Genomic DNA, 26,634 nt, shown 5'->3' with positions numbered 1-26,634 from the left:
TATACTTTGGAATGTACTGAAATAATTATTTGTAAAAAATGTACTAAAACAGGCGATTTTCGGATAAAAATCTTATTTTATGAGCGTCAAATATTTTTTCTTAACTTTTTGCACTAGTTGTGTCAAAATATGTGTTACAGATTTCAATATACCGAGTTTGTACAAAATTTTATAAAAAATGGACAAAGTTTGAACCAGCTGTTCATTTTACCCCCAAGTAGCTCTGGTTTTAAAGTTGTTCTAAAAATTTTATGGAAAGCGTAACCTAATTTTTTTATCAACTGAATATTATCTTTTGGAAGTACATTGTTGGTATATGGGATCACACATGCCATAATTTGCGAAAAATATGCGAATTGACCTTATTTCAGATAAGCTCAATTTTACATCAGAGCATATTTTTTGCGTGGCTTCTGGTATTTTCGTCATAATCAAGTAGTTTATTTAATTTTTAAGTTCAAGATCAGCAGAAGTATAATGATTTACGTTATCACACAGAATCCAATCGTTAAAACATGCAAAAATACGCTAATTACTGTAAAACAACACCCTGTTCATTTTACCCCCCCTGTTCATTTTACCCACAATTCCCCTACTCTCGAGTCGGGAAATGTATGATTGAAAGCGAGCTGCGTTCAGAAAATTGAATTGGCATTCTAAGTCGCGCACCTGTGCTTTTCGATCATCACTTCTCAATCGAAAATATTTCCTGCGAGCTTTCCTTAACCTGTTCCGCAAATTTCTTAGTTCACCGTTCCACCATGGTTGTTTATTCCTAGGCAGCTGCGATTTTCGTCGTAAGGGTACATGTTGCCGGAAAATTGAGTCTAGTTCGTCATAAAATCTGTCCACAGCACCGTCCAAAGAATCCTGGTTTAGTATTTCCATCCAATTTGTTTGCGAAATGGCAGCATTCAAAACCTCGTAATTGCATTGATCAAAGTCAAAAACAGCATCGGCGTAGTCATCGGTTCCATCAGCACGTGTATGCAAAGCTTCAATAATCATTACAAATGGTAGGTGGTGCCGGTCCACTACCATCAAAGGCAGCGGTGGTTCAACAATCTCACAAATGTTGGTACCATTCACAAAAGCCAAATCGAGCAGACGGCCGTTTTCGTTCGTTATATGGTTTACTTGGTTTAAACCAGAAGCAATAACATTTTCGACCAAAGATAGGTCCTGCTCGGAGGAGGCATTCATAGGGATTAAGCAACCAATATCTTCATCGAAGGCCCAGCGAAGGTGAGATAAGTTGTAATCACCCAGGACGACTACCCTGTTTCGTGTTCCTAGCTGATCACAGAGCTCATTGATGCAAGCAGCATGTTGTTCATATCGATCAGGCTCTGTGTTCGGTGGTAGGTAAACCGCGCACACCACTAGAGACTCACTTCCAATAGATGCTCGAATTACTACCTGCTCCAAACGGTCTGATCCACTAACACTCACGATACTGCTCGTTATATTCTTTTTTACTCCGATCAAAACACCACCACCACGAAGATGCTGGCTAGTATTAGCATTTCGATCACAACGATGTATTAGGCACCCTACACACTACTCAAACGGTTTGACCAACATTGACTCCGCCCCCAGGTTGGTGGTTGAGTTGGTGCTGTGTTTGACCGTGTGTGATGCTGCTTGACGAACCGATTTGGCAGTTCGTCAAACCGATTTGACGGTTGACGGTTTGGTCGGCAAAAATCAAACCAGTTTGATTTTACTCAAACCAACGGTGGGCGGAGCCAATGTTTGACGAACCAATCGTACCGTGTGTAGGGTTGTTGCACAAACACAGTGCGATTTCAAATGGGGGATGATGTTGGTGCAACCAAAGTGACATGTTGGTGCAACACGATTTGGCAGTTCGTCATACGGTTGCAGAAACATTCGCTGGTTCGACCAACCAGGGGGCGGTGGCAATGTTGGTCAAACGGTTTGAGTAGTGTGTAGGGTGCCTTACATATTCATCTGTTAGCTCGGAGCTTAAGGCACCCTACACACCAGTCAAACGGTTTGACCAACATTGACTCCGCCCCCAGGTTGGTGTTGAAGTTGGTGCTAAGTTTGATCGTGTGTGATGCTGTTTGACGAACCGATTTGGCAGTTCGTCAAACCGATTTGACGGTTGACGGTTTGGTCGGCAAAAATCAAACCAGTTTGATTTTACTCAAACCAAAGGTGGGCGGAGCCAATGTTTGACGAACCGATCGTACCGTGTGTAGTGTTGTTGTACAAACATAGTGCGATTTCAAATGGGAGATGATGTTGGTGCAACCAAAGTGACATGTTGGTGCAACACGATTTGGCAGTTCGTCATACGATTGCAGAAACATTCGCTGGTTCGACCAACCAGGGGGCGGTGGCAATGTTGGTCAAACGGTTTGAGTAGTGTGTAGGGTGCCTAACACATTGCTGTTGAGCCAGGTCTCTGTTAGAACGACGACGTCATAATCAGAACAAGAAAGAGCTGCAAACAGTGCATTAGTCTTAGTTCTCAATCCTCTAACATTCTGATAATACACAGTAATCGAGCTCTTCAGTCTGTCGTGTGTTCCCGTCGGAGGCAAATCGGTGTTTTGGGAGCTTCGTGACGTAAGTGTAGAACACAAAGTTGACGAGCGTATTGCTTCAAAGCAGGTAGAGTCAGTGTTTACAATTTCAATGTCATTACTGTTGAGTATGTTGAAACTGAAAAGTTGGTCGAGGATGGAAATCGAATTCGCGGAAAGTAATTCCCTTCTGCCATGTCGATGTTAGCAGTGCCAAATCCTTTAGTTGTAAACCAACCCCAACTTTGAAAGACACGAATGTGAGTTCTTCAAGATTTTTACCTTTAGGAACCAGCTTTCGGACTTCAATAGTATCGGTGGTGTTCAGGTTTCATTGTACCAAGCCTCGTACGTCATCCTCCGAAGCTTGTGGGTTGAAACCAGACAGATACAACCAGAATTTGTTTTCGTTCATCTTCTTCTCTGCTAGTGGTATATTCACATCGGGATCGATTTCTTTCGTGCCTACGGTCACCACGCTTTCCGATTGAACATCCTCTTCGTCAATACGAGGCCGTTTGCGGTTGTTGGAGTTAGAAATACTTCTTGCTCCTCCAGTTTTTTGTTGTACTGCGGTGGGAAGTTGCCTCAGAATAGTGTTTATTTTTGCTGTATTTTGTTCCATCTCCTGTCTGAGTTCGGTCAATGCCTTGTTGTGCTCAGCATTCATGACCTCCATAGCCTTGTTGGTGGATGATATTGCGTGGCAGAATGTAGCATTTTCCATTATTTTGGTACACTCGACACACATCCAGAAGACTTGGGAACAGTTGGCAGCAGCATCACGGATGGTATCAGGTTGCTGCGCACACTTGAGATGAAAGGTCGATCGGCAGAAGCCCTTACAAACGATTTCTTCTGCCTTATCCAGTTCACCCGTGCATGCACAACAAACAGAGACAGCCATGTTTGGGGTTTTGGCGTTTTGGACAACGTTTGCACTACAGGTGAATTTGGTGAAATTACAAACTGTTTGGCACTGGTTACGGTTGCACTCCAGATGTTCCGGGTAGAAAAAAGGTTGATGATTACGGTGAGTACGTCAATTGTAATAAAGCACGTATATGAAACACAAAAAATGCTGTGTTGATCGCGCCCATTGTGCGCTATCGCACCTTCCATCATCGTTACGTTGATCCGAGCTGTCATGCTGACATCGACAGGCAAATAATTGTGGGGACATTGTTTGAGAAGAGTGATAGGCAAAACACGTAGAACGTGAACAGACAGTTTAGCATTTCTTTTTATAAGTAATTAGTTGATATATTATTCAAGTGAATTTATATCCAATCCTGTACTGATTTATTGTCATGGTAAGAATTACAAATTATTTGAATTTATAAAGTCCGTAATCTGTAGGGCTTAACGATTGTAGGTTATAGCGAGCTATTAAGAGCAGCCAGCGAAGTCACCAGAATTAGCTAATTTCTGACTCGCTGAAGGTAACTGTATTTGTCAGAAACTGAATTATCAATCAATTATACTAATAATTATAATGTTACTAATAGGGTCTAAAAGTTGTTTACCCCCAAAGAAGTCGCCCGGGATTCGAATGCTAGAAACTCATAAACGTAAGTAGTTACAACATAACCTGAAGAAAATGGGTGACCTAGTAAAATCTGTATTTCAGGAAGTTTTTAATACTGTCTTCTTAATAAAGCATATTGAAAAACTACGGAGCTCGACTTTATTCGTTGTTAGAAACAACATGCTGATTAGAAAACGGTGAATGAAAATTATCAACATGTAACTTTACCTCACACACACACACTCTTCTACGAAGGTGCTAAAAATAAAGCCCTATTTCCAATGTACATGAAAATTAGGGTGGTTCATATTTTCAACGAAATTGGAATCCAAACTTTTTTTTATTTGGAAGAATAAATATATACATTCTTTAAAATAGTTGTAGATCTATAAATTTTGAGCAACTTAGCTGAAGACAAATTTTATGTCGTTTCGTGCGCGGAGATGGTCGTTATCTCTTTTGGTTCAAAAGTTACAGGCATTTTTTTTAAATCATATTTTTTTGAAAAGATATTATTATGGGTTTGCAAGCAACATAAAAATAACTTTTGCCAGCATTCAAAAGAAGAAATATTGTAATGAAACATATAAAAAAATAGAGGGGTGTTATTTTTGAACCTCAAGAAAAAATAGTAGAAAAGTTCCTGTTTTTTTTTTTTAAAAACTATCAATATCTTTTGAACGGAATGACGTAGCAACATTCTCCGCGCACGAAAATGTGCGTTTTTGGAACCTTTAAAATTGGTTTTTTGGCGACTTTGATGAGAAATACGAAATAAAAAAATGAGAGATAAAACGGATTGTTCTAGGATCATCCTATGAAAACTATGGGAAAATGCACCAAATTTGGTCAAAACAGTTTAAACACTTTACCTTTTTTTATTCAATTTTCTCATCACTCACCACTTTTAGAGCTTCCAAAAATGCACATTTTCGTGTGCGGAGAATGTTGTTACGTCATTCTGTTCAAAAGATTTAATGAATTTCTAGAAAAAACGGTCTCTTTTCTACTATTATTTTCTTGAGTTACAAAAATATCACCCCTCTATTTTTTATATGTACTATAACAATATTTATTCTTTTGAATGCTGGTGAAAGATATATTTTACGTTTGCTCCAACCCGTAATAACACCTTTCCAAAAAAAATATGATTTTTGAAGAAAAACGTCTGTAACTTTTGAACTAAAAGAGATAACGACCATCCCCGCACACGAAACGATGCGTTTTCAAATGCTCTACCAGTGTTTTTCAAGGAATGTAGAGTAAGGCGGAGCAAGAATTCTTTCCGGTGTTCCTTCTTCCATTCCACTAAAAGTTCCTTCTGGGATTTCTCGGGGATTTTTTTTTCTAAGATTTTTCTAAAAGATTATCCATGGTTTCCTTCGGCAGTTCTTTAAAGGTTTTCTTCTAGTCTGTTTCACCAGCAGATTCTTCGGACATCTCTTCTGGGGTTTCAAAGGGAATTTCTTTTGAGATTCCATCAAAACTTCTTTCTGGGTTTTCTGAAAAAGTCCCTTTCGGGATTCTTCCAGGAGTTTCTTCTTGGTTTCCTTCAGGAGTTCACTCAGATATTCATTCCGAGATCTTTGTAGGAAACCCCTCTGGCATTCTTTCAAAACCCCTCCAGGATTTCTTTTTCGGATTCCTTCAGGAATTCATTCCTGGATGCTTCCATCTAGAATTAATCCAGGATTTTTTTCCCAGGACTCCTCCAGGAACTTTTTCCAGCATCTTTCCATTCACTCCTTTTGGAATTCCTTCAGGATTTTCTTTCTAAGGTTTCACCAGGAGTTCTATTTGGATATCTTCCGGGATGCCCCAAAAGTTATTTTCGGGATTCCTTCATAAATTTCTTGCGGGATTCCTTCAAAAATCTCTTCGATGATTTCTTTAGAAATTTAACCACGAGTTCCTTCTGAGACTCTACAAATAGCTCCTTCTGAGATTCTTCCAGGAGCTTATTCAAGTTTCATCTAGAATTGCTCCAGGAACTCCTCACGGAATTTCTCTCTGATTTCTTTTCAAGATTCCTCCAGAAGTTTCTTCTGAAATTCTTCTGGAAGTTCCTTGAGGGTTTCCTTTTGAGATTCCTCCAAATCCTTTTGAGATGTTTTCAGAAGCTTTTTCTGGGATTCCCAGTAGGAATTCCTGTGAAAATGCTATCATTCTACTGTTGGGGAAACTCATAAAGAACACCATGAGAAATTTCTTACAAAGCTGCTAGAGGTGCTCCTTAAGAAATTTTTTGTGGAATTCTTCAATGAAGTTTTGTAGAAACTATATAAGGCACTCCTGAAATAATGCCATAATGCCAAAAACTTAGAAAATGTTTTCTTTGAAACCTTAGCAGCGTGCAGTGCCCTATAGCAAGCAGCAAACTATTGATCGTTGAAAGCATTTGAGCGAAATTGATCTTTATACACATTATTCTTTCAATATTCATTATTCTTTACGTAGGACTTTTATCAGATACAGTTATTGCGTCCGATAGCTGCATATCTTATGAAAGAAAGCCGGAAAGCAGAACATTTAATATTATATACATTTTTTTATTTACTGTATGATGATACTTAAAGCAAGTAAAAAATTTATTAAGCTTAGTAGAAAGCTTCGTAGCATATCATGAACACCTACCCCCCCCATCGTCACACTTCGTCACAAAATCACAAACACCACTCCCCCCCCCCCAAAAGCTACGTCATTTATGGACGACCCCTATGGAGCGTAGCCTTTGGCCAGACCCCCTTCTCCCTAAAAAGTCTACGTGGTTTATAAATAGTCTCTTACAGAAGCACAAAGCTTTGGGGCTAATCACAGGTTCTAAGCCAAGATTGACGAAATAATCCATCTGTCGAGAGCTGTCCTGGCCACGTCTTTGCAACAGCCGAAAGATGAGAAAGTAAGATTAGTTGGACACCTAAGAAAGCTATATAGAGACCTCTACGTCCTTTCAGGCCTAGGTGTCGCGGAAATTTAAGTGTTGTTAGTGAAAGGTTAAAGTCCAAGGGATAGGTTTAGTCAATTTTTAAACAGCAAAACGATGTACAGGAAAAAAATCACCAAATTATACGAATTCCAATACTCTCGCGACAAAATTGTTATTTTCATCTGCGTTTCCCGGGTATCCAGCATTAATATAAGGTACACCGGGGCAAGTTGAAACAGGTGGGGCAAGATGAAACAGCGGGTTAACATGATGTTATTCAACGATGGTAAACAGCTTGAATGCCATAACACATAGTTTCTGATTCAAACAATCTTTTGACGAAAGAAAAATTTCCAAAATGTTTTGAAATCTGTTTCAAAACTTCGTGTTTCATCTTGCCTCACCCCCACTTGCCCCGGTGTACCTTAACAAAAAAAATACACGGAAATCACGCAAAAATAAAGACTTTTTTTTATTAATGTGTATTTTAACTTAAATGCTAATTCTACACTTAAAATGAAGACGAAATCTGGCACTCCGATGAGAATCAGACAAGGTTTTTTTAATTTCTTCTTATACGTGAATTTTCACTACTGCTATTGTACATATTGATTCATTTTAGACCGAAGTCGATATGTGAAATCAATTATCCCCAACAAAAGTTCGCCGAAGTAAAAACGTCGGCATTCTAACTGAAGCGTCGTCGACACAGGCAATTCTTATGCGTCGGCGAACCCCAAATTAGAATGTCGACGCCGAACTTCACCGAATTTTTGACTTCCGAAGTTTCCAACTTTCTCTCGCATGATCAATAATTCTTCACAGATCAGACAAGCTCTCACAACAATCGAAGATCAATTTGCAAACACTTTCCGATGCAAAAAATGCAGAAGGCATAGCTAAGATTCTCATGAAACACTGAAGTTCTTTTAGTAGCTCAACCCATAGCAAAGTCATCCAAGCTGCGCAAATCTCATGACTTTCACATTCAACAACTGAAACCGAATGCCTACTGGGAAATCAACGACTCAGATCCACCCATAACGACCAGCGAATGACTTGACGGAAAACCCTCCTGAATTGAATTGCAACCTGCAACTGGCAAACGCAGTTCCGAGCGAGCATGATTAGCGTTACAACGTGCAATTACAAACGGTACATGGCCGCTCCAGCTCTGCTGCGCTGTACAATTGCTTTCATTACCTGCAAGCGCACAGTTGACTGCCTTCCTCTAACCTCCTCGGCAAAATCTTGTGTTTCTAAAAACGCACTCTTGCTTTCAGCGCTCCAACAACGTTGTTGGTTGTCGTCATCCGAAACGGAACATCATCCAACCTCCTTCACTGCTGGGATGAGACAGCACTCCACCGAAGCCCCCGATTCCCAACTCGATCCATCAACGCATCACGTCCTCCCAGTCCAGCCCAGCCCACCCAAGTAACAATCTTGATTCTATTTGGTTTTATTTGTTTTTATGATAGTTTTATCGAAGCATTACATATTCTAGTTGATCTTATCGGAGATTCAGCTGAGCACAACTATTCTTCAACAATATGTGGTTTTAAAAACACCTCCAAGAATACTTGGGGTTCAGTCCATAAAACCATAAACACAACAAGAACTGTTGAACTTATTATCAGTCTTATAAGGCTCTCGTAGTTATCTTCAATCAACCATTCTTGAGCAAGAGTAACTGTTAGCGAGTGAGAACAGTTTGGTTAGCAGAAAAATGAAAAAAAAACATGAGCATCAGATTATATTTGTCATCGATCCTTTATCGCTACCAACCAGGAAAATGCGTCCCGAAAACCTACCTTAATACTGTGCAGTGTCAAGCTCCTCCGTATCCGGCATCCGAAAAGATATCGGTTTGGTCATTTGACGTCGATTCCCGTGTAATCGGTGATCAATTCATCCGACTACATTTTATTGCCGACATAATGAGAATTTCTTACCTGACCGGAGGAACGTTGCACAGCATTGTGTCAAGGAGGGTAGCGGGACAGGTTCTCCCGGTGGACAGCGATCCCAGGCTGTAGAAGAAATTTGTAAAATGAGGGAGCCCAGTTTTTGATTGCCGGCTCACATTAATAACACACAATCCATCACGGTGTGATGGAATTATTTGTTTGTTTACAATTCGGCATCTAGATTTATGACGTTCTCGGCGGAGTTTGCATAAATCTGCAATAAGAAAGTCATAAATCGGTGTACTCTTGAGTAACACTTCTTCAACTTGATCAAGTTGAAATAAACTTAAGACGTTTTTTTGCGCTTTTGGCGAAGAACGTTATAAATCTGAGGACTCTTGAGTTACACTTTTTACTCTTGATTGAGTTGAAAGGTATTTAAGACGATCTTATGGTGATGTTTGTTAAAACCACCGATAATTAATGACGACTTCGTGGATTTCAATGGAAGCCATATTGAGAAAACTCATGAATAATGTTCTCGTGGTTTGAAATATTAATTTTAAAGATTCTCCCATTGCATTATTATCGAAGCGCGTTGCAAATTTTTGGAAGTATCTTGCAACATATATACGATAAATTTCGCGTGGCAGTTAACACTCTTGTTATACTACGGAAGTATTCCCATTTTATGTTAGAAATTAATCCCAATAATAATGTTGTATCATTGATTTTCATGAAGTTTTTCCCCGAGTCACTTTTAATTTTCCTGCAACATAAAAGCTGCAGCAGCAACAGAAGCTGTCAGACGCAGTCAATTTTATTATCGTTTTATGGTACACTCGAAGAGCTCTACAAGGAGATACCAATTCGCCTAGAGGACAACTTGGGAAGTACAACTGGTTTTAAGATAATCTTAAAATGAGTTCTCCAAGACTACCTTAGGATGGGCCTCTTTCGTCTTATGGCGGGTTTATGATTGTTTTGACGTATTTATGAAGAGTAATTTGGTTTATGCCTGGTTTTAAAGAATAAGTGTTGAAGAATTCTTCAAAAGCATTATAAAATTAATTTTGTTACTTGGGCAACGCAGTGCGCGCGGTTTCGCATTTATGATCAATTTGTCGTTCGCACATTACAGAATTACCTGCGCCGCGCGATCCCGGGTTTTGCTCCCGTTTCGATTCTTCCGCGTGTTCGGTTCGGACAGCAACCGATCACGATGGCATTATGATTGCATACATAAGCAATATTTGTCGTCATGTTGCCTGCGTCTCTCCTCGATCCAACCAACCCAGCAACGATCAAGTTCGGGGGACACCTCGTCATGTCGCCTCAAGCGTTGACACTTGTCCGAAGAGCGCGAATCGATGCGGATGACGGACGGGCGACCCTTTCCCGGGACGATGCGTTGATCGGTCATTCAATCACCAGAATTTTTGCTCGCCAGTCGCGACAATCTTGACAAACTTGCCAAGATGCTGTGTGAGATCGACTTTTTTTTTTCTTGAGCTATGCTTCATCAGATCTTTCTTTATCGCGCTCAGGTAGAAGGGATGCTTTTTTTGTTCGTGTTCTGGTTTCGATCACCACGGCAGAGATCATCAACGCGCGCGATCTTCGTCGGGTTCGTCGTCGTGGAGGGTTCGCCTTCGCCTGCGCTCAGCCGCCGTAAAACAATTTCACATATCATCAGCGAAGGATGAATTCTGCTGAAAATTCAAGACCTGCGCGATGAGGCGCGACGTGCCAGCCAGAACCCGACCACCACGAATGATTGATTTTATTTGTGAGCAAGTTTGACTTGATTTTGATAAATATCTTGCTGCAGTGCCAGGTATACAGTGAGTGTGAGATCTCGATTTTTTGTTTCGGGGTTTGCACTCTGAAGCAGACGACAACTAATTTGCACGCTTCCCCGAAGTGCAGTTTTGCTTGATCATTGCTCGCGATCTCGCGAGTTCTGGGTTGGCTGTGGGGCGTGATGACTGGCTGACTGGTTGTGATTTGCGATCATCCACGAGGGCAGTTGAAAATAAGTTATGAGAGTATGCGGTACGTTTGAAAAGTCAATGATTAATTGTTCAGGAGGACAACTGCGGCACATGAATTTTGCGCTGAGAGACATGCGTTGAGTTAATCGATGCCGCTTTAGTGGCATGAGAGGGTGTTTAATAAGAAGTTTGGTTCAACAATGTTTGATCTGAAGGTAGGAACACAAGCACAAGCTTAAATTACAAAACAATTCGTACTAGCTAGTACATAGGCTTTTTTATCTAATTTCCGTCTATCCAAGCACGATCAAATTTATACCCTCGCCTATAGCCTCATGGCAAATTTGGTAGGGTATATGGATCATTCCTTGGCCTAATTTGCAAACCGCCTTGACAATTTTGACCATAACTCATGAATTAATAGCACTAGAAATAATATGTTGACCCTATTACGCACTCTAGGCAGTGCATGTTTCACCAATTGGAAGTAAACTTACGTAAATATTCAAGAATTTACTTAACTAAGTTGAAAAGATTCGATGTGATGGTATGCAACGTTGGTCTATGGTACATAAATTGGCCTATTAGTGGATACAACGTTGGCCTATTGCTTTCCATGCACTAGAACCACTTATTATCTTATTTTTTCAATATTTCTGCTGAGGTATTATCTCTGTTTGTTCACCAATCATACTTTCAAATTACATTTTCGGAGCCAAATTTTCAAAAAAACTATAAATAAATCACTTAAACTAAAGTTCTTTCTTTTTTAGTAACGAAAACAATGCAACCCGATTATTGTGTTATATTTTTACAGTCATGTTGAGGGTTTGTTCATCGGCTTTTTTCGGTGAAAATGATTAAAATTCAGCATTTCCCGAACGTTTCGACCTACTACTGTTTTCGGTCATCCTCAGCGGTTCATGCTATGGGGCAGAACTATAACCATTGCGCAGAAGTAAACAAATGCGCAATGGTTATAGTTCTGCCCCATAGCATGAACCGCTGAGGATGACCGAAAACAGTAGTAGGTCGAAACGTTCGGGAAATGCTGAATTTTAATCATTTTCACCGAAAAAAGCCGATGAACAAACCCTCAACATAATCAACAACGGTGATGATCCATATAGAACAATTTTTACAGTCACCGCACACAAAATCTATCTTTCTGTTCGTTCTTTCTGGTTCTTATGCAAGCAATGTTGTTGGCGTCACTTTATCGGTGTTTTTGACGTCACTTTACTGATGGGCCAAGATTTGGGTACATAGTGAAAAAAATGTCCTCAATATTCGGCCCACATGTAATTTGTAAAATAGTTATTATTCGTTAAAAACAAACATACAAATTAAAAATAGCATCTTTGACCGTCGCATCAAATGTTCAGTTATTGAAAAGGCAATTCGAAATATTTCAGAATCATGCCATTTATGATCATGTGTATAGACTACCCACTAAGCCGAAGAATCATGGCGTCTACAAAAGCTAAACAAAGTGACATTTTCATACAATTTTAATACTCCAAAGTGCTAAAATTGAAACGAAATGTTACAGGTGTTTGGCGCAAAGCTTTTCCGATATCCAGTTCGGCGTGTTTGTTTGAGTTTTTGGTTAACGTTAAGATAGGCCGAACGAGGGGACTATGCCAACGAAGCATCCCGATACCCTATCAATTACCAATTTACAAATTAGCTTCCATACCATGTAAAAAATATACCCAAACTCGACGGGCTTGGTGGTCTAGTGGCTACCGCTTCTGATTCGTATACAGTAGGTCCTGGGTTCAATCCCTGGCCTGGTCCCTTTCCTCCTACTTCGTATCATTCTACATATGTACTTTCTCCTTCCTCTCTTCATAAACAACTCATGTACATTCATATGTTCGTTCATAGCCGACGCTAGAACCAGGAACGGGTTGAAAAAAAAAATCCGTTTCCCTTCCTTCCAACTTTCACTGCACAGTTTCTATCAGATAACGCCTACAAGGTATGCAATCATGCGAACTGTGCCGCAATAATATAACGGGTTACGTACAAAAGGCTGAATCACATAAGGCTGAATGATCAAAAAGCTGAAATACATAAGGCTGAATGATCAAAAGGCTGAAAGCATCAAAAGGCTGAAAGATATCAAAAGGCTGAAAGATATCAACATGTTAAAAAGTTTTGAAAGTTGTAGAGAATCGAATGAAATGGCATTTTGGACATTTATGGCTAATCTATTGGTCTTTGATAAACATTTGACTCGACTTGAAAATGATCATAGGAAACAAAAGAATCTTTGCTCGAAAGTACATTTGGTCAAACGGTCATTTAGTCAAAACCCATTTTACGGAAGAGGAAGTATATGACATTCAATCGATTTGACTATTCATCGAATGGACATCTGGTCACTTGAGCTAACTCTAACTGATGAAAAGACATTCAAGTGGAACATAATCTTATGGATTTCGGTATCATAATGTCTATGTTATTGTACTTTCTTCAGTACCATATCGGCCAATACCCCGCTAATACTAAACTATTTTAGCTCAAATTGACAAAGGATTTCGCCAACAATTTATTTCCACTCGTTTGAAGTACTATGTGTGTCAACTCGGAAACTAGGTTGAATGAGTCTTAGATGTAAACAATTGTTCGGGTAATTCGGGTAATAAGCGGTAGTTGAGGCAAAAATTATTGTACCTAACTGTTGCTCAAAAATGTTTGAACTTTGTTCAGTACTATGTAAATTTATAACGCGTGCGAGCTCTAAATTGAACACTAGCGAAATCCGCGAAACTGAAATGGCCATACCTCCACCATGTTTCCACAGATTTCAAATATTTTGAGCTTATTAGATTCAGAAATTCTTCTGCTATTGAAACCATATCTGAGCGTACCAGTCCAGTCAACATGGGTTTTGGAAAATCCGGATTTCCAATCAGGGAACGTCCATAAATTACGTCACGCAAAAATTGGCAATTTTCAACCCCCCCCTCACCCCTATGTCACACTTTTTGTATGGGACCTCTGAAATTTTTGTATGGGTCGTCACACTTTGCTGAACCCCCCCTCCCCCCTCAAAGCGTGACGTAATTTATGGACGTTCTCTCATATGATTTAATACAACACAGTAACGGAGTTATTGGCATGAATGATCGAAAATCATAAAATTGCCTAAACCAATAGAGTCTGATCATCGGTCCATCAGTTGGCCATTCCTGATTAAGTTTCTCAAGGAACGCCGGGTGACTAAACAGGTTTATTAGCATCACATATCGACAGAAACTATTTCCCCCAATATATATGCTTAGTTAGATTGGCTATTTTCGGTGAAACGATTATCAAACAGCATTATTTGCGTGACGCGTTTCGGTCTACTTTTCTTCTACCATCTTCAGACGCCTAAAAACATTTATTCATTACAGACATTGTTCACATATAGTTACAAAACATTTAGTATACAACACTTACATTTAGCTGATTAACTTCACAGTTTCGTCAGACGATCAACACTAATTTTCCCTCTGGTCATTTTTCTCTATATACCCCACTACCCCATTTAGTCTACGTCACATTTTTCTCTCATTCGTCATTTTTTCTCTTTCGTCATCTCCTCTCATGGTAGTCGTCTCGTCTCGGTCGAAGAAAAGTAGACCGAAACGCGTCACGCAAATAATGCTGTTTGATAATCGTTTCACCGAAAATAGCCAATCTAACTAAGCATATAAATTACCGCGGTGATCAAACCCAGTCAGATATTTCCCCCAATGTTGTGCGCATAAGAATTCAGAACCGAATTGCAGCACTGCAGTGTGAACGCGTTAAATTTGCATTGAAGTTCATACTCGGCACACTGCGATCAAATATATTTGAACATGCAAATTATACGCGGCATGAACTGGAAAGGACTGAACCCGTAACATGCTGACTAACATGTTACCCTGGTATCTGTGATACTAAAATGGTCATATTTGCGCCATATAACCCTTCAATTTTGGCAATCTTTTGGGCTAATTCAATCTCCTTTTATTCCGACCATCGTGTGTTTCGAAAAATCTAAATTCCTGGACCACAATCAATATCCGAGACCACAATGTCGTACCAAAGGATCTATGATGCATTTCCCTGTGACATAACATAATAACGTCCAAACATGTAGATGCGGCACAAGGTTCTAGTCCTAGGAAAGAGACACATAGGATTTAATGATGAAGATAAGCGCATGTGAACTCAGAGTCGAATGGGAACCGAGTGGGCGCTCTTAAGCAGCAAAAGCTCTGACAGGCAAGTTCAATGCTTTGTCGACCAAAAAATTTAAAGTGTTCAGTTCATTTTTGGCTCACGTTCTGTTCGGATACAATACTGCTTAAAAGAATAGCCTATTTTATAAGAAGGAGAAACATCTGGTAAAAAGTAAGCAGCTTCAACACCTGAACTTAAATTATGGTTTTTTCAACATTTTAAAAGAAGGAAAACCTTTGATAAAAAAAAATATGCACCTATAACATTCAAACACAGTAAGAACAGCCTATGTTCAAAAGAAGGAGAAATCTCCGATGAATCGTTTTTAAGGAATATGCGCACACAGAAGCTCGCTGCATTTTACACATTGGTAAGAATGCCTACACTGAATATATGCAAATACCTCAAAAGAACAGCCTATTTTTAATAGAAGGAAAAATCACTCACGGGAGAGTTATAAGTATGCATTCCGCTTGGTCGTTATACTGTACTATTTGCAGCCACAATACTTACTCTTCCATCAGAGATTTTACCCGCTTTTTTAGAAAGGCTGTTCTTTCGAGGTAAATGCATAGATCATAATTTAAGCATTCAACTAGGCTGCCTAGTAAACCTCCCTAGCATTAAAAACATTATAACCAATTCGCCTTAGTGGCATTTGAGGCCTGATATCCTTCGGCATAATGACACAGCACCAACGAGAACGACATTTCGGCGAATGCCACTCCGGGGAATAGTATTCCGGAAAATATAATACCTTCCCAAGTAACACAGAAAACATCTTTGAAAATAAAAAAAATAAAAAAATGTTTTATAAACGTACTATTAGAGGATTGGAAAACATCAAGTGTTATTTTTAAGCTTCATTTCTGTTAGCTGCTGATTTCTGGCAAAATAATAGCTTTGGCTGTAAAGCTTGAAAAAATACGTAAAATATCCAGATATACAACACCAATTAGCATCTAATATTGACAGTAACCAATGTTTACGTTTTAATTCGCAGTTTGTTGATTAACCATGCTGCTGACATGCTGCAGTTACTCGTTATCTGTTTCACTCCAGAGGCTACCCCATACTCCAAATGTGGCGGGGATAAATGTGCCTAAATAAAATATGAAATCCTCAGTGAAAAATTAAAAAATTAACAAAATTTACTATGTAATTCAGCATGTAAAAACTGATCCCAAGCCGTTTGGGGGGGTACCAGTCAAGCTTCAACGGCTCCAACAGCTGACCTCCCAGGAAAAGCTAGCATCCTTCTCGCCTCCAAGTTGTTCTGAAAGCAGCGGCCGTGATTACCATCCCTGCCCAAACAGGGTTAACACGCACAAATCAGGGAAGCATCCGGCCAGATCCCTAGGCGTTTTAGTTTATAAGTAATGCCAAACAGCAGCCAGAACCGAATCACAAAAAATCCGCCAACAATGTTAACCATGTTTCCGTCCCGATCTGATATGGTGTTTCTGCCGGCCGGCCCGTTCTGCAAGCTCACAGGCTGTTCCAAACATGGGCTAATTGGCTGCGTAATCGTGAATCGTACACTGTACACGTGGCTAATTATTCTACTCTGTACACATTTCACATTTCACTGAAATTTTACTGAATTCAGAACAACTATGAGCATTTAATGTTGACTCGTCATTTGTATTAATTTTGTCTGACAGAATGACAGATCAACCAAAAAGCTGTAATATAGTTATTTTGGAGTTTTAATGATTGTCACAAAACAAACAAATAAGTGAGGATGTTGAAAATATGTTATTCAAACGTATTATAAATGTAATAACAAGCTCATGTTGTAGAGTGGCTCGGCAGATGTTATTTTGAAGAAATTTGAACTTGTTCTGAATCAAAATAAAAGAATTGTGTGTTCTGCTCCTCTTCATTTTAATAGAAAAATGATTGAAATTACAGTGCTGAAAAAAAAATATGAGTACATGAACAAAAATATGAAACGGAATGACATATTTGTTTTCCTTAATGTGTTTATTAATCGTTGAAAAAATACTTTCTAAAATTAATAAATCTTGGCTATGACCCATTAGAAGTCTATTCCGGTTCAAGGGTTCAGTTTTATTTATGATTAAAATTTCCAATAGTATTAACAATATTTTGAACAGCACTGTAAACTTCATGAACAATCTGCCATATTGCTTTTTTCCTCTGGATTATAAAAAAAAATCAGCAAAACAGAATCGTATGGCTGATCAATGTTACGTTATTTATTTCAATACAATGGCGCGTGAATTATGAGTGACTATAATTATATGTTTCACCATAAATCTTGAAGCGCCAGTAAATTACCATATTACCATATATGTTGCTATTACTACTGAATCTATCCTATTTGTTTATTTTTTTCCAAATATTTAGACATCATCGACTCCATCTCTCGCGAAGCAGTTCATGTTGAAGTAGCTTCTTGCATTTATTCGGAAAAAGAATATTTGTTTTGCTTTTTTTTTGTTCTGCTTTTGAAGTTGTTTCGCTTTGCATACAGTCAGGTTTCCAGAGAGACTGGATATATGGTATATATTTGGCACCTTCAAGTTATATAACTTTCAAATAGCTTAATTACAACAATTTTAATAGTACGCACGATAACAGCTTTCTATACATTTTTATTACCGGAAAATATCTGAATTTCAACACATAAATGAAATTGTGTTATATGTGTTATATGCAAGTTTTATAACTGACAAAGAACTCAATTTCACCTGATCAATATTAGAGAGTTGGCTCGGACGTATATTTGGAGTATTATTAGTGTATTAGGATACATCTTAAATAACTTGTAAGATGTTTTATAAGCCGCCATTTTTTGCGCTGTTTTGCTTATATAAGTATTCAATATTAAGTTAATAATACAGGAAATGAACAACCGACTAAGTATGAAACGTGAATTTTAAACTATTATAATACTAGTTGTGTTACTTGGGTTGTGTAATACCATCTTTTAAATCATTAAACCCTCAGCTCAGATTCTATAGAGTTCATTATTATGCATACTTCAAGTTTTGGAATTTGCCATGTTTTCAGCCTTTTGTTGTTTCAGCCTTTTGTATTTTCAGCCTTTTGTTACATATCCATAGTTTCAGCCTTTTGTATTCAGCCTTATGTGCATTCAGCCTTTTGAAATTCAGCCTTATGTTACCATCCCAATATAACACTCAATTCTATCATATTACGCCTGGCATCCACGCACCAATGTGTGAGCCCTCTGCCAACCATTTCCTACCAACACTCCGACATCCGCATGAAATTGTGCAAACGCAGAGGTATATTCGGTCTGATGTGGATACAAATAATTGCAATCATCACTTCCTTCCCCTTCCCCCACATTGACCTACAACCTGACGTGGCGGCGCCATTGTCACCTAAAATAGAAGGTCACCAACGCTCACACACTGAAGATGCCTGCTTAGGGGCTGTTCATAAACTACGTAGACCAAAATTTGGCCATCTCAGACCCCCCCCCTCTCCCCTCGTAGACTTTTGTCCATACAAAAATTTTAAAATTTGTATGGAGCGTAGACTTTGGCCAGATACCCCCCCCCCCCCTCCCCCTAAAAAATCTACGTGGTTTATGTCCCAGGCAGTTATTGGTTCCTTGTGTGAGTGGCGATACTGGAATAGAATCTGCGGGCGGTCAATCAAGCTCAAGCTTCCATACCATGTAAAAATATGTTAAAAGAACTACGATTATTTCCTTAAAACAATAAGATTGAAAAATTCTCCTTCGAATCCTGTTTCAGTCTAGTCCACGTCTATTTTGGGTACAACTTAAATGTTTTTCTCTGCACAGACACTGATACATCCCAAGCATCAATTTCACAGCGCACTTAACAGCGTAAACTGATTAAACTGATTAAACGTCGCGATCACCAAGGCAATCTTTGATTATTTCATTCGCACAATCATGAAACATTTCAAATAAGCAGAAAATCATGGCTTACGCAGCAATTTAATCTGTTTAGTGAATACCCCTTTTGTCTCAAGAGCAAACTTAAGTGTCTCTGACAGATTTTGGGCCGCTGAATCCGAATCCGGGCTCAGATTTGCTCTAGCACGTCACAATTTTGAGCTATACCCTAATTTATAGGGTAAAATATGCGATTTTGGGCTTTTTTGACTGCAAGCCATTAAGCATTGAAATATTTTTTTAAGCAATCAAAAGGTAAATAGGTCAATTAACATCTAAATTAACGACTCATGTAATATATTTCATTTTACCAAATCAAATTTGATAGCTTTAAGCATTTTATGTTAGTATAGAAACTTGCATGCAACTTTTGGAGGGTAACTTGTATGGGAAATATCGTACCTCATATAAACGCTTAAAACTTTCAAATTTGATTTGGAAAAACAAAATATTTTGCACGAGTCGTTAGTTTAGATGTTAATTGACCAATTTACCTTTTGACAGCTGGCCAACTGCTTGACAGCTCCGCCCAGTATAAAATGCGACGAGGGGTGATTCGACAAATCGCTCTCATACTAACTTCAAAGTGATTTTTAAATAGGTTCCCGGTCACTAAAATTCATGAAAATTTGGATTTCGGCTCAGTTTTGCATGCAGATTCTGAATATGGAATTATCTCAACACCGCTAAAGAAGCCAATTCAGGTCAATCACCACATCTTCGGATCTTCTCGAGGTGTAGTTGGCAACGCGCCTGCGTCTAGTGAGTAGGAGTCGTGAGTTCAAGACTCACCGAGAGCACGTGTAACTTTATCACAAATTCCACTCCAATTTGTTCAATTCTCACTTACGCTAGTATTTGTAAAGTCTAACTTTTGGTAATAGCAACTTGTTTAAACATTCCAATTTGGCAAATAGTGGCCTGTTCAGTATCAGGTAGCAGAAAGTTCACTCTGGAGGCACGCCCAATTAACATTTCGATAACTAATTAGTCTTGTAGAGGTTTTTGGAATTATAATAGAATCTTACAGTTTTTATTTTGGTTTCACGGTGGTGCTAAGAACCTCTTCTAACCTATTCGACTGAAATAGTTGTTCTCCAATCTGACATTTATCACATAACCATAATAAGAGGAAGGAAATTGAAGAAATGATGCGGATAGGGACAGGTAAAGAAATAGGAAACGATATTCTGGTAGAGAGCATCACGTACAAGCCTACCACAATGAGTTTAAACAGTGTCCTGAATCGGGGAGCGGATCTGGTGTAATGAATAAAGCACGTGACTGTCACGCCGAAGACCTGGGATCGAATCCCACTCCCGACAAACTCGCAAAATGTGGGTTCTTCCTTCGGAAGGGAAGTAAACCGTGGGTCCCGAGATGAACTAGCCTAGGGCTAGAAATCTCGTTAATACAGACAAAAAAAGTGTCCTGAATTCTTTAAAAGGTACCAGTTAAAAACGCAGAAGGCGTAAAAGGATCCCAATAGCTACTTACAACAGCGGTTCAAGAACAACAGAACACCCTGAAGACTCAGGCTTCTTAAGACAAATTCACCGAGTACTCGAAAACACAGTTGTGAAAAAAATGGATGATACGAAGTTCTGTAATCGAGTTCTCGGCTATCACATAGAACTCAAGTAGCCTGCTGAAGCCTGCCTCAGGCTATAAGACCATAAGCAAGAAAATCGTTATTATTGAGTCGCCTCAACAGCGTATCTGCTACGGAATTCCACCAATATAGCGACAAGACTCCCCATGAGAGAGGCATTGACAAACACTCAATTTCCAATGCTGCTTGACACAATGTCGAGAAGCGATGTCGGCTTTTGAGCATTTGGTGCATCCAATGGGAATCATTGAAACTGAACCGTAGACTTCGTGCGGCTTCCAAAATTGTACCGAAAGGTACAATTTCAAAATCACTCTCGATACGAAAACACTCAAACAAGTATTGTACCGACTTTTCGAACCCTCTAAGCAGAATACCCTCTTCGAATGAGTGTAATCAGTTTCGTACCTTTTAATTCTGCCCTATGTCATAGGGCGGAATTAAAAGGTACGTAACTTATTACATTCATTCGAACTCAAACAAGATTGCTTTTAAGTGAATAGGGTCTTGTACCATTTGGGCAGGTGTACCTATTTTGGGCACTTGCCGCTATAACTAAGTCAATTTTCAATCGATTGACTTGAATTTTTGTATAGAGTTAGGCACGTAAAGTATCTAATTCTATACAAAAATTGAAATCAATCGGTTTGAAAATGACTTAGTTATAGCGGCAAGTGCCCAAAATAGGTACACCTGCCCAAATGGTACAAGACCCTACTTTCTTTATATCATAAACAACTTTGTGTAAAAGAGTCATAGTGAACTTTTTTGGATTGGTCAGCATGTTGGTTCACATGAAGAGGTATGATAGTCAGATGAACATCAAGAATGTAATGATCGGCAATGCGCTCTAAGCATTTGTGCAGAAAGAGGTAAAACTGATGGGTCTTAAACTCTTTGCTTCTTCATACGATGCACAATCCACTTTCGCAATTAGCTTGAAGGTAATATCCCGCCAAAATTTGGGAATTATACCTTGTCACAAAACTGAAAACTAGTAAATTTTTCAAAATATATTTCTAGTATTCAAATCCTTTTGAGCTTGAGCCTGTGGATGCTACTCCAGTATCGGAAGGGGAAGGACGTGATGATTGCAATTCGTTTGTATCCACGGTAGATCCATGCGGATGTCGCAGTGTTGGTGGGCTACGGTTGGTAATGGGTTCACACATTGGTGAGTGTATGCCAGACGTAAGGTGAAAGATTCGCTTGATTGCATAACTCGTAGGCGTTATATGATAGATTGACACTGTGCTGTGAAAGTTTTCAACCCGTTTCTGTTCTAGCCACAGAGAACAGACATCCAAGTCCAATCTGAATTTTGTGTAAGGAATATTTTATCGGCAACACACTAGCGTGGCGCTGCAATCGAATAATTTCCCAAACTAATTAAATTCACCACTTGAAATGTTTCAATTCACCACTGACTGTGGCAATATGGTGTTTGGCGGCGTTAGTGTTGTCAAGTGTTGCTCAAGTGAAGGTTCAAATCCTTACACAATTTTCTGAATGAAATTTGTTCTAGCCTGGATGTCTGTTCTCTGTGTTCTAGCTACGGCTATGAACATGTGAATATACATAAGTTGCATATGTAGAGAGGAGAAGAAAGTATATAGAAAGATACAAAGTAGTATGAGGAAACGGACGGTCCGGGGATTGAACCCAGGACCTTCTGCATACGAATCAGAAGTAGTAGCCACTAGACCACCAAGCCCATTTTAAGTGTTCAAATCCTTTTTTGGACAAAACAGGGTAAATCCAATCTGCACATGGAGATTTATAAGTAACAAAGCCTTAAGGTGCCCATTCAATCGATTATATAGTAAGAAAATGTAAAATTCCCACATCCGGGGAACTGTTTATTCAATTGGTGTATATAAGGGGATACAAAACAGCAAGAGACAATCAAAACTAATTTCAACTTGTTTGGGTATACCAAATTGGTAAGTAAGAGCGTATATAGCTTATTATCCATTTGAGAAAAGCGTTTCCTTCAGTTTAGTGCAGTTGTTGTGGTAGTTTTACGATTCTTCGGTGAAACTGGCAACACTGGAATCACTTACACAAAATTAACAGAATTTCGGGTAAGAAAACCAGTGTTTATCGTGTGGGGGAATCAATTAGTCCGGGATGAAGATACTAGAAAGTAAGTGTTAACCTGAATTGAAATATGTACTAAGTTAAATTAAAATAATAATAAAATTTCAGCTTTGAAGCTAATCGCCAAATGATCTGCTGTCGAAAAGTATTCATTCATTCCGGAATTTTGGAAGAGATTACCCTAACAACAGTATTCGAGCCATTGAGCCATTGTGGAACTCCCTGTAATATGTGTATGGAATTTGTTGAGCAAACCAGCGGCAAAGACAATTCAACTAGAATAGGAAACTGTTTTGCGAACACAGCCAATTTGAGCTACTATCGGGTCTACTATTGGTTACAATACTCTACTTGTCAAACAAAACATCATTTGATATCTTGACTGGATTTTGTCGAACAGTGTGTTGAAAATAATTCGTTTAGTGAACATACATAATTTGATTTCCACGTGCTCTGACGCAAATTATTCAAATAATAGTACTTCAACGTACACGACGAGAGTACAATGATGTGCTTCCATCACCTCATCAAAAATTATAAAAAAAATCCAACCGCTCGCTCTGAATCGATTCGCAGTGGTCGATCCTTCATTAAAGCTCACCCGGGGTCACCCATTATCTATGGGCATACCGCACTGATTGCTGCTATTATACCTCCGAATTAACAAAACAATCATATCGGAACCTTGGTGCCGCTACCGGTTTCGGCCGCTCAAGCCATCATCTTCCCCAATTATTCCCGTCGGCTTTCTGACACACTAGGAGAGGCCGGTAAAAACAAACATCCCCGGGCGGGTGATCCGCCGTCATGGACTTACCGGTGGGCGATAGCTGCAATCCGGCACCCGGCGGTGGCGGCGGCGGACCGGGCGGCTGCTGACCGGGCAAACCGGACCCGGGTACCCTCGGCGGTGGTTCCATACTCCACGGGGCGGCTCCACTGGTCGGCAGCTGTGCGAACTCACTCCCGATCGCCGATCCAATCAACATCATATGGACACGCGGGCAGCGAACTTTGTTTCTGTTTTCTTCTGCTTCTTCTTCGCACGGTTTAGAAGGGGGCTACAACTCACTGTTGAACGGTCTTCTCTCAAGTTTTCAGGTCTTCCGGATTTACGCTTACAATATTGTGTTCCAAGGTTACAACCCAACTCGCGTCAACCACTTGTCACTTGTCACACCCGGCGGGCTAATGTGAGTTTAATTGGCATTCAAACATTTGCACGCGAGAGCACACGGTAGTCGATTTCTTGAAGCATCCCAGCTATTGAACGACACATTCACTCGATCACTTGATCCGGAGTCACCGCAGCGCAGGAGCTAATTAATTAATTATAAAAGTTGATCGCAGACAAATGGAGGTGACACTTCTGATGGGTTCTTCTCTTTGCCTCCGGTTACCTTCACGGCAACGATCCACTTGTTGATCGAGTTTAATTAAGCGGAGGTCGATCGCACCTCATTCAACCTACTGTATTGGGCGTTAATTGCCACTTGGACATGTTACTCGATCTGTCACTCGTTCTACGTACGGGTTTCTTTTCTCTGAGGTGCATCACACTCGACTCACTAGCATCCAGAATTTCTTCCACAGAACTTTCACGCAACCTTCACTCAGTTCTTTAACGAATATCCGAGGTCCGTTCACCCCGAATTCTCACCGAACTTGATTCACGCAACATTCACCGTTAACCGGAAGTTGTCACTGCGCCATTCATCGACACGAAACCAATAACAGTCCTTCCCGAGGCGCATCTTGACCAACCTCTCAAAAAAGCGTAGACAAATTCGGCTCAAAGCGCGCTACCGATAACAGTTCACCGCATCGGCGACGGACTACAACACTACACGTAGCTGCAGCAGCGGCGGCGGTATTCAAAACGGGGGCTCACGCGCGCGCTCTCTCACCAAACAACAGCACTACTGTCCGCGTGGATAGCAATATCAGACTGAAAGCAGGCAGGAAACGAGAAGCACGAAAGCGTTGAGCAAAATCAAGCACCCGTTGAGCTTGGAGAGCCCACAACTACCAACCAGCAGCAACCAGTCAACGCCAGCCAGCCAGCCAGTCCTCAGTGTTCAATCCAGAACGAGAGATATGGGTGGAACGACGACGACGACGCGGACTGTGGCTGTCTCTCTTTGGTGCGTTGGGCCACGGCTGCAAGCGAGATGGCGAACGAGAGGAATTGGTCGCACCCACTGAGTTTACGTGCTCTTGCAATGCTGTGTGAACGTGGTGAACGCTGGTGAAGGTGGAGGTGGATGGGCGCGAAGATGGCGCAAGGAGTTCCGGCTGCGGAGGGAGTTGTTTTCTGCTTATGGAAGCAGTTTCGGTGCTTGATTGTGATGGGTGAACCGCGTGGGGGGAGGGGGATGGTGGGAGATGGACGGAGAAAATGGGTACAAAGAGTGAAAAGCTACACCCGGTGTTGTGGTCGTTGGCTGCCGTTGGGTGTTGAATGCGTTGCGTTGGGTGAATGATACCCCCGGTTGGGAATTAAACAGCGAAGCTTTTATGGGTGATAATTGTGGAATAGTGACGGGAGTTGTAAATTGAAAATTAGTGGAGGGATTTTTCGGAAAAAGCATAAGGAAATTCGATGAAATGCGTTCAAATATTGAAATCAATCGTTTAACAAACCATTAGGGTAGGTATCATGAGATGGACCAAATTATGGCTTTCTTAAGAGACGGAAATTTCGACCGATTTTTAGGATATAGAATTAGGTACTTTACTACGGTAAAATCTCATGTACATGAGAGCGACGGGTATAAGCTTTTTGAAAAATGCTAAAATGTTTGTATTGGCACCAAATTTGATGAAAAATCGATAATTCTTTAACAATGATTTTAATCTTATTCTGAAACAATTTTAATCTTGACTTTAACTACTGGCGGCAACAGCTCGAGCAGCTCACACAAGTGCAAATTTCAGGCAAACAATTAAAAATCACATGGATCTACTAATTATTATAACTATTTTTCAGTAGACGGTGGAATCTCTACTAAGAATTTTTATTCTTTTAAATTTTTAGAAATTTATTTTTTAAATCATGCAATTAATATTAAAAAAAAGACGAAATGTCGTATTTTTCTGTTTTAACTTGTCCGTTTTTTAAGTGCATTTTGGTTATGTTTCAAAACTATTGGCAGAAAGTGAGGATTGAAGCAAAAAAATGAACATGTGGTTTGTGCTTAGTGGCCTTGCGGCTAGCGGGGCCAGTCGTCTAGGCGTATCGTAAGCCTCGGTGTATGTGTGTCCGATCCCGCTTCGGTTAAGGAGAACTTTTCGTCAAACGGAAAAATTTCCACTGGACACTTGAAAAGCGAACTGCGAAGTTTAAGTTTGGTTGAATTCTGTCTTCGTTGAACTTGATTCTCTAAAAAGTCACTCTTGTATTGCTTTTTTTTATTAACGTGTATTTTAACATCAGCTTATTCTATACTCAGTCGCAACCTTTTAGTTACATTCCACCAATCTGAAATCATAATATATTGCGATCTTTTGAATGCTGGTATATGAATGATTTTTTAAAAGCAGCTTCTATGCTCTTGAAGTAGACTGTGTACTTTTCAAAGTACATAATGAGCTTGCTCTCCTTTTTAGCACTTCATACAACAATTGTTGTATTTAAACATACAACACCTTGCTTTTTATGTTACGAGGAACCTTCAATATGGCTGTCCTGCACTTGTAGTGGCTTTAAAACACACGACAACACACCACCTATTTTAATTAATGAAACTTGGTAGCTCGACTACCTTTTTTTGATTTTTATCGGTATGATTAAAGTTTTTTTTTGACAAAAATAACTGTAGTATTTCTGTGATTTCTGAATTTAGTTAAAAACATGTCAAAGC

At 39.7% G+C, this 26,634-nt stretch overlaps 1 protein-coding gene and 1 long non-coding RNA gene across 5 annotated transcripts in view; one reads left to right on the top strand and one right to left on the bottom strand.

Annotated features, from left to right (window-relative positions):
* The window catches only part of LOC109397006 (paired box protein Pax-6-like), a 205,442-nt gene extending 180,674 nt beyond the window's left edge, over positions 1-24,768 (bottom strand). For 2 of the 3 annotated variants that reach the window (XM_062855492.1, XM_029865914.2), the window contains exon 1: positions 23,589-24,766. In XM_062855492.1, coding sequence (XP_062711476.1) covers positions 23,589-23,763 — 175 coding nt within the window. In that variant the 5' untranslated portion in view covers positions 23,764-24,766. Of the gene's footprint in view, positions 1-23,588 lie in introns of all 3 variants that reach the window. The other variant, XM_062855493.1, reaches the window with a different exon arrangement.
* LOC115266135 (uncharacterized) lies at positions 3,649-4,264 on the top strand. 2 transcript variants are annotated; one of them, XR_009999272.1, is made up of 4 exons: positions 3,649-3,868; positions 3,931-3,997; positions 4,064-4,126; positions 4,186-4,264. It is a non-coding gene; the product is annotated as an uncharacterized LOC115266135 (long non-coding RNA). The 2 variants fall into 2 exon arrangements; XR_003897116.2 differs by having other exon boundaries at positions 4,064-4,258.
* Positions 24,769-26,634: the final 1,866 nt, after the last annotated feature.

This window comes from Aedes albopictus, chromosome 3 (genome assembly GCF_035046485.1).
Source record: "Aedes albopictus strain Foshan chromosome 3, AalbF5, whole genome shotgun sequence".
In the NCBI taxonomy this organism is placed as follows: Eukaryota; Metazoa; Arthropoda; class Insecta; order Diptera; family Culicidae; genus Aedes; species Aedes albopictus.
Note: the sequence above shows the minus strand (reverse complement) of the source record. Positions and strands in the feature narration are given on the sequence as shown.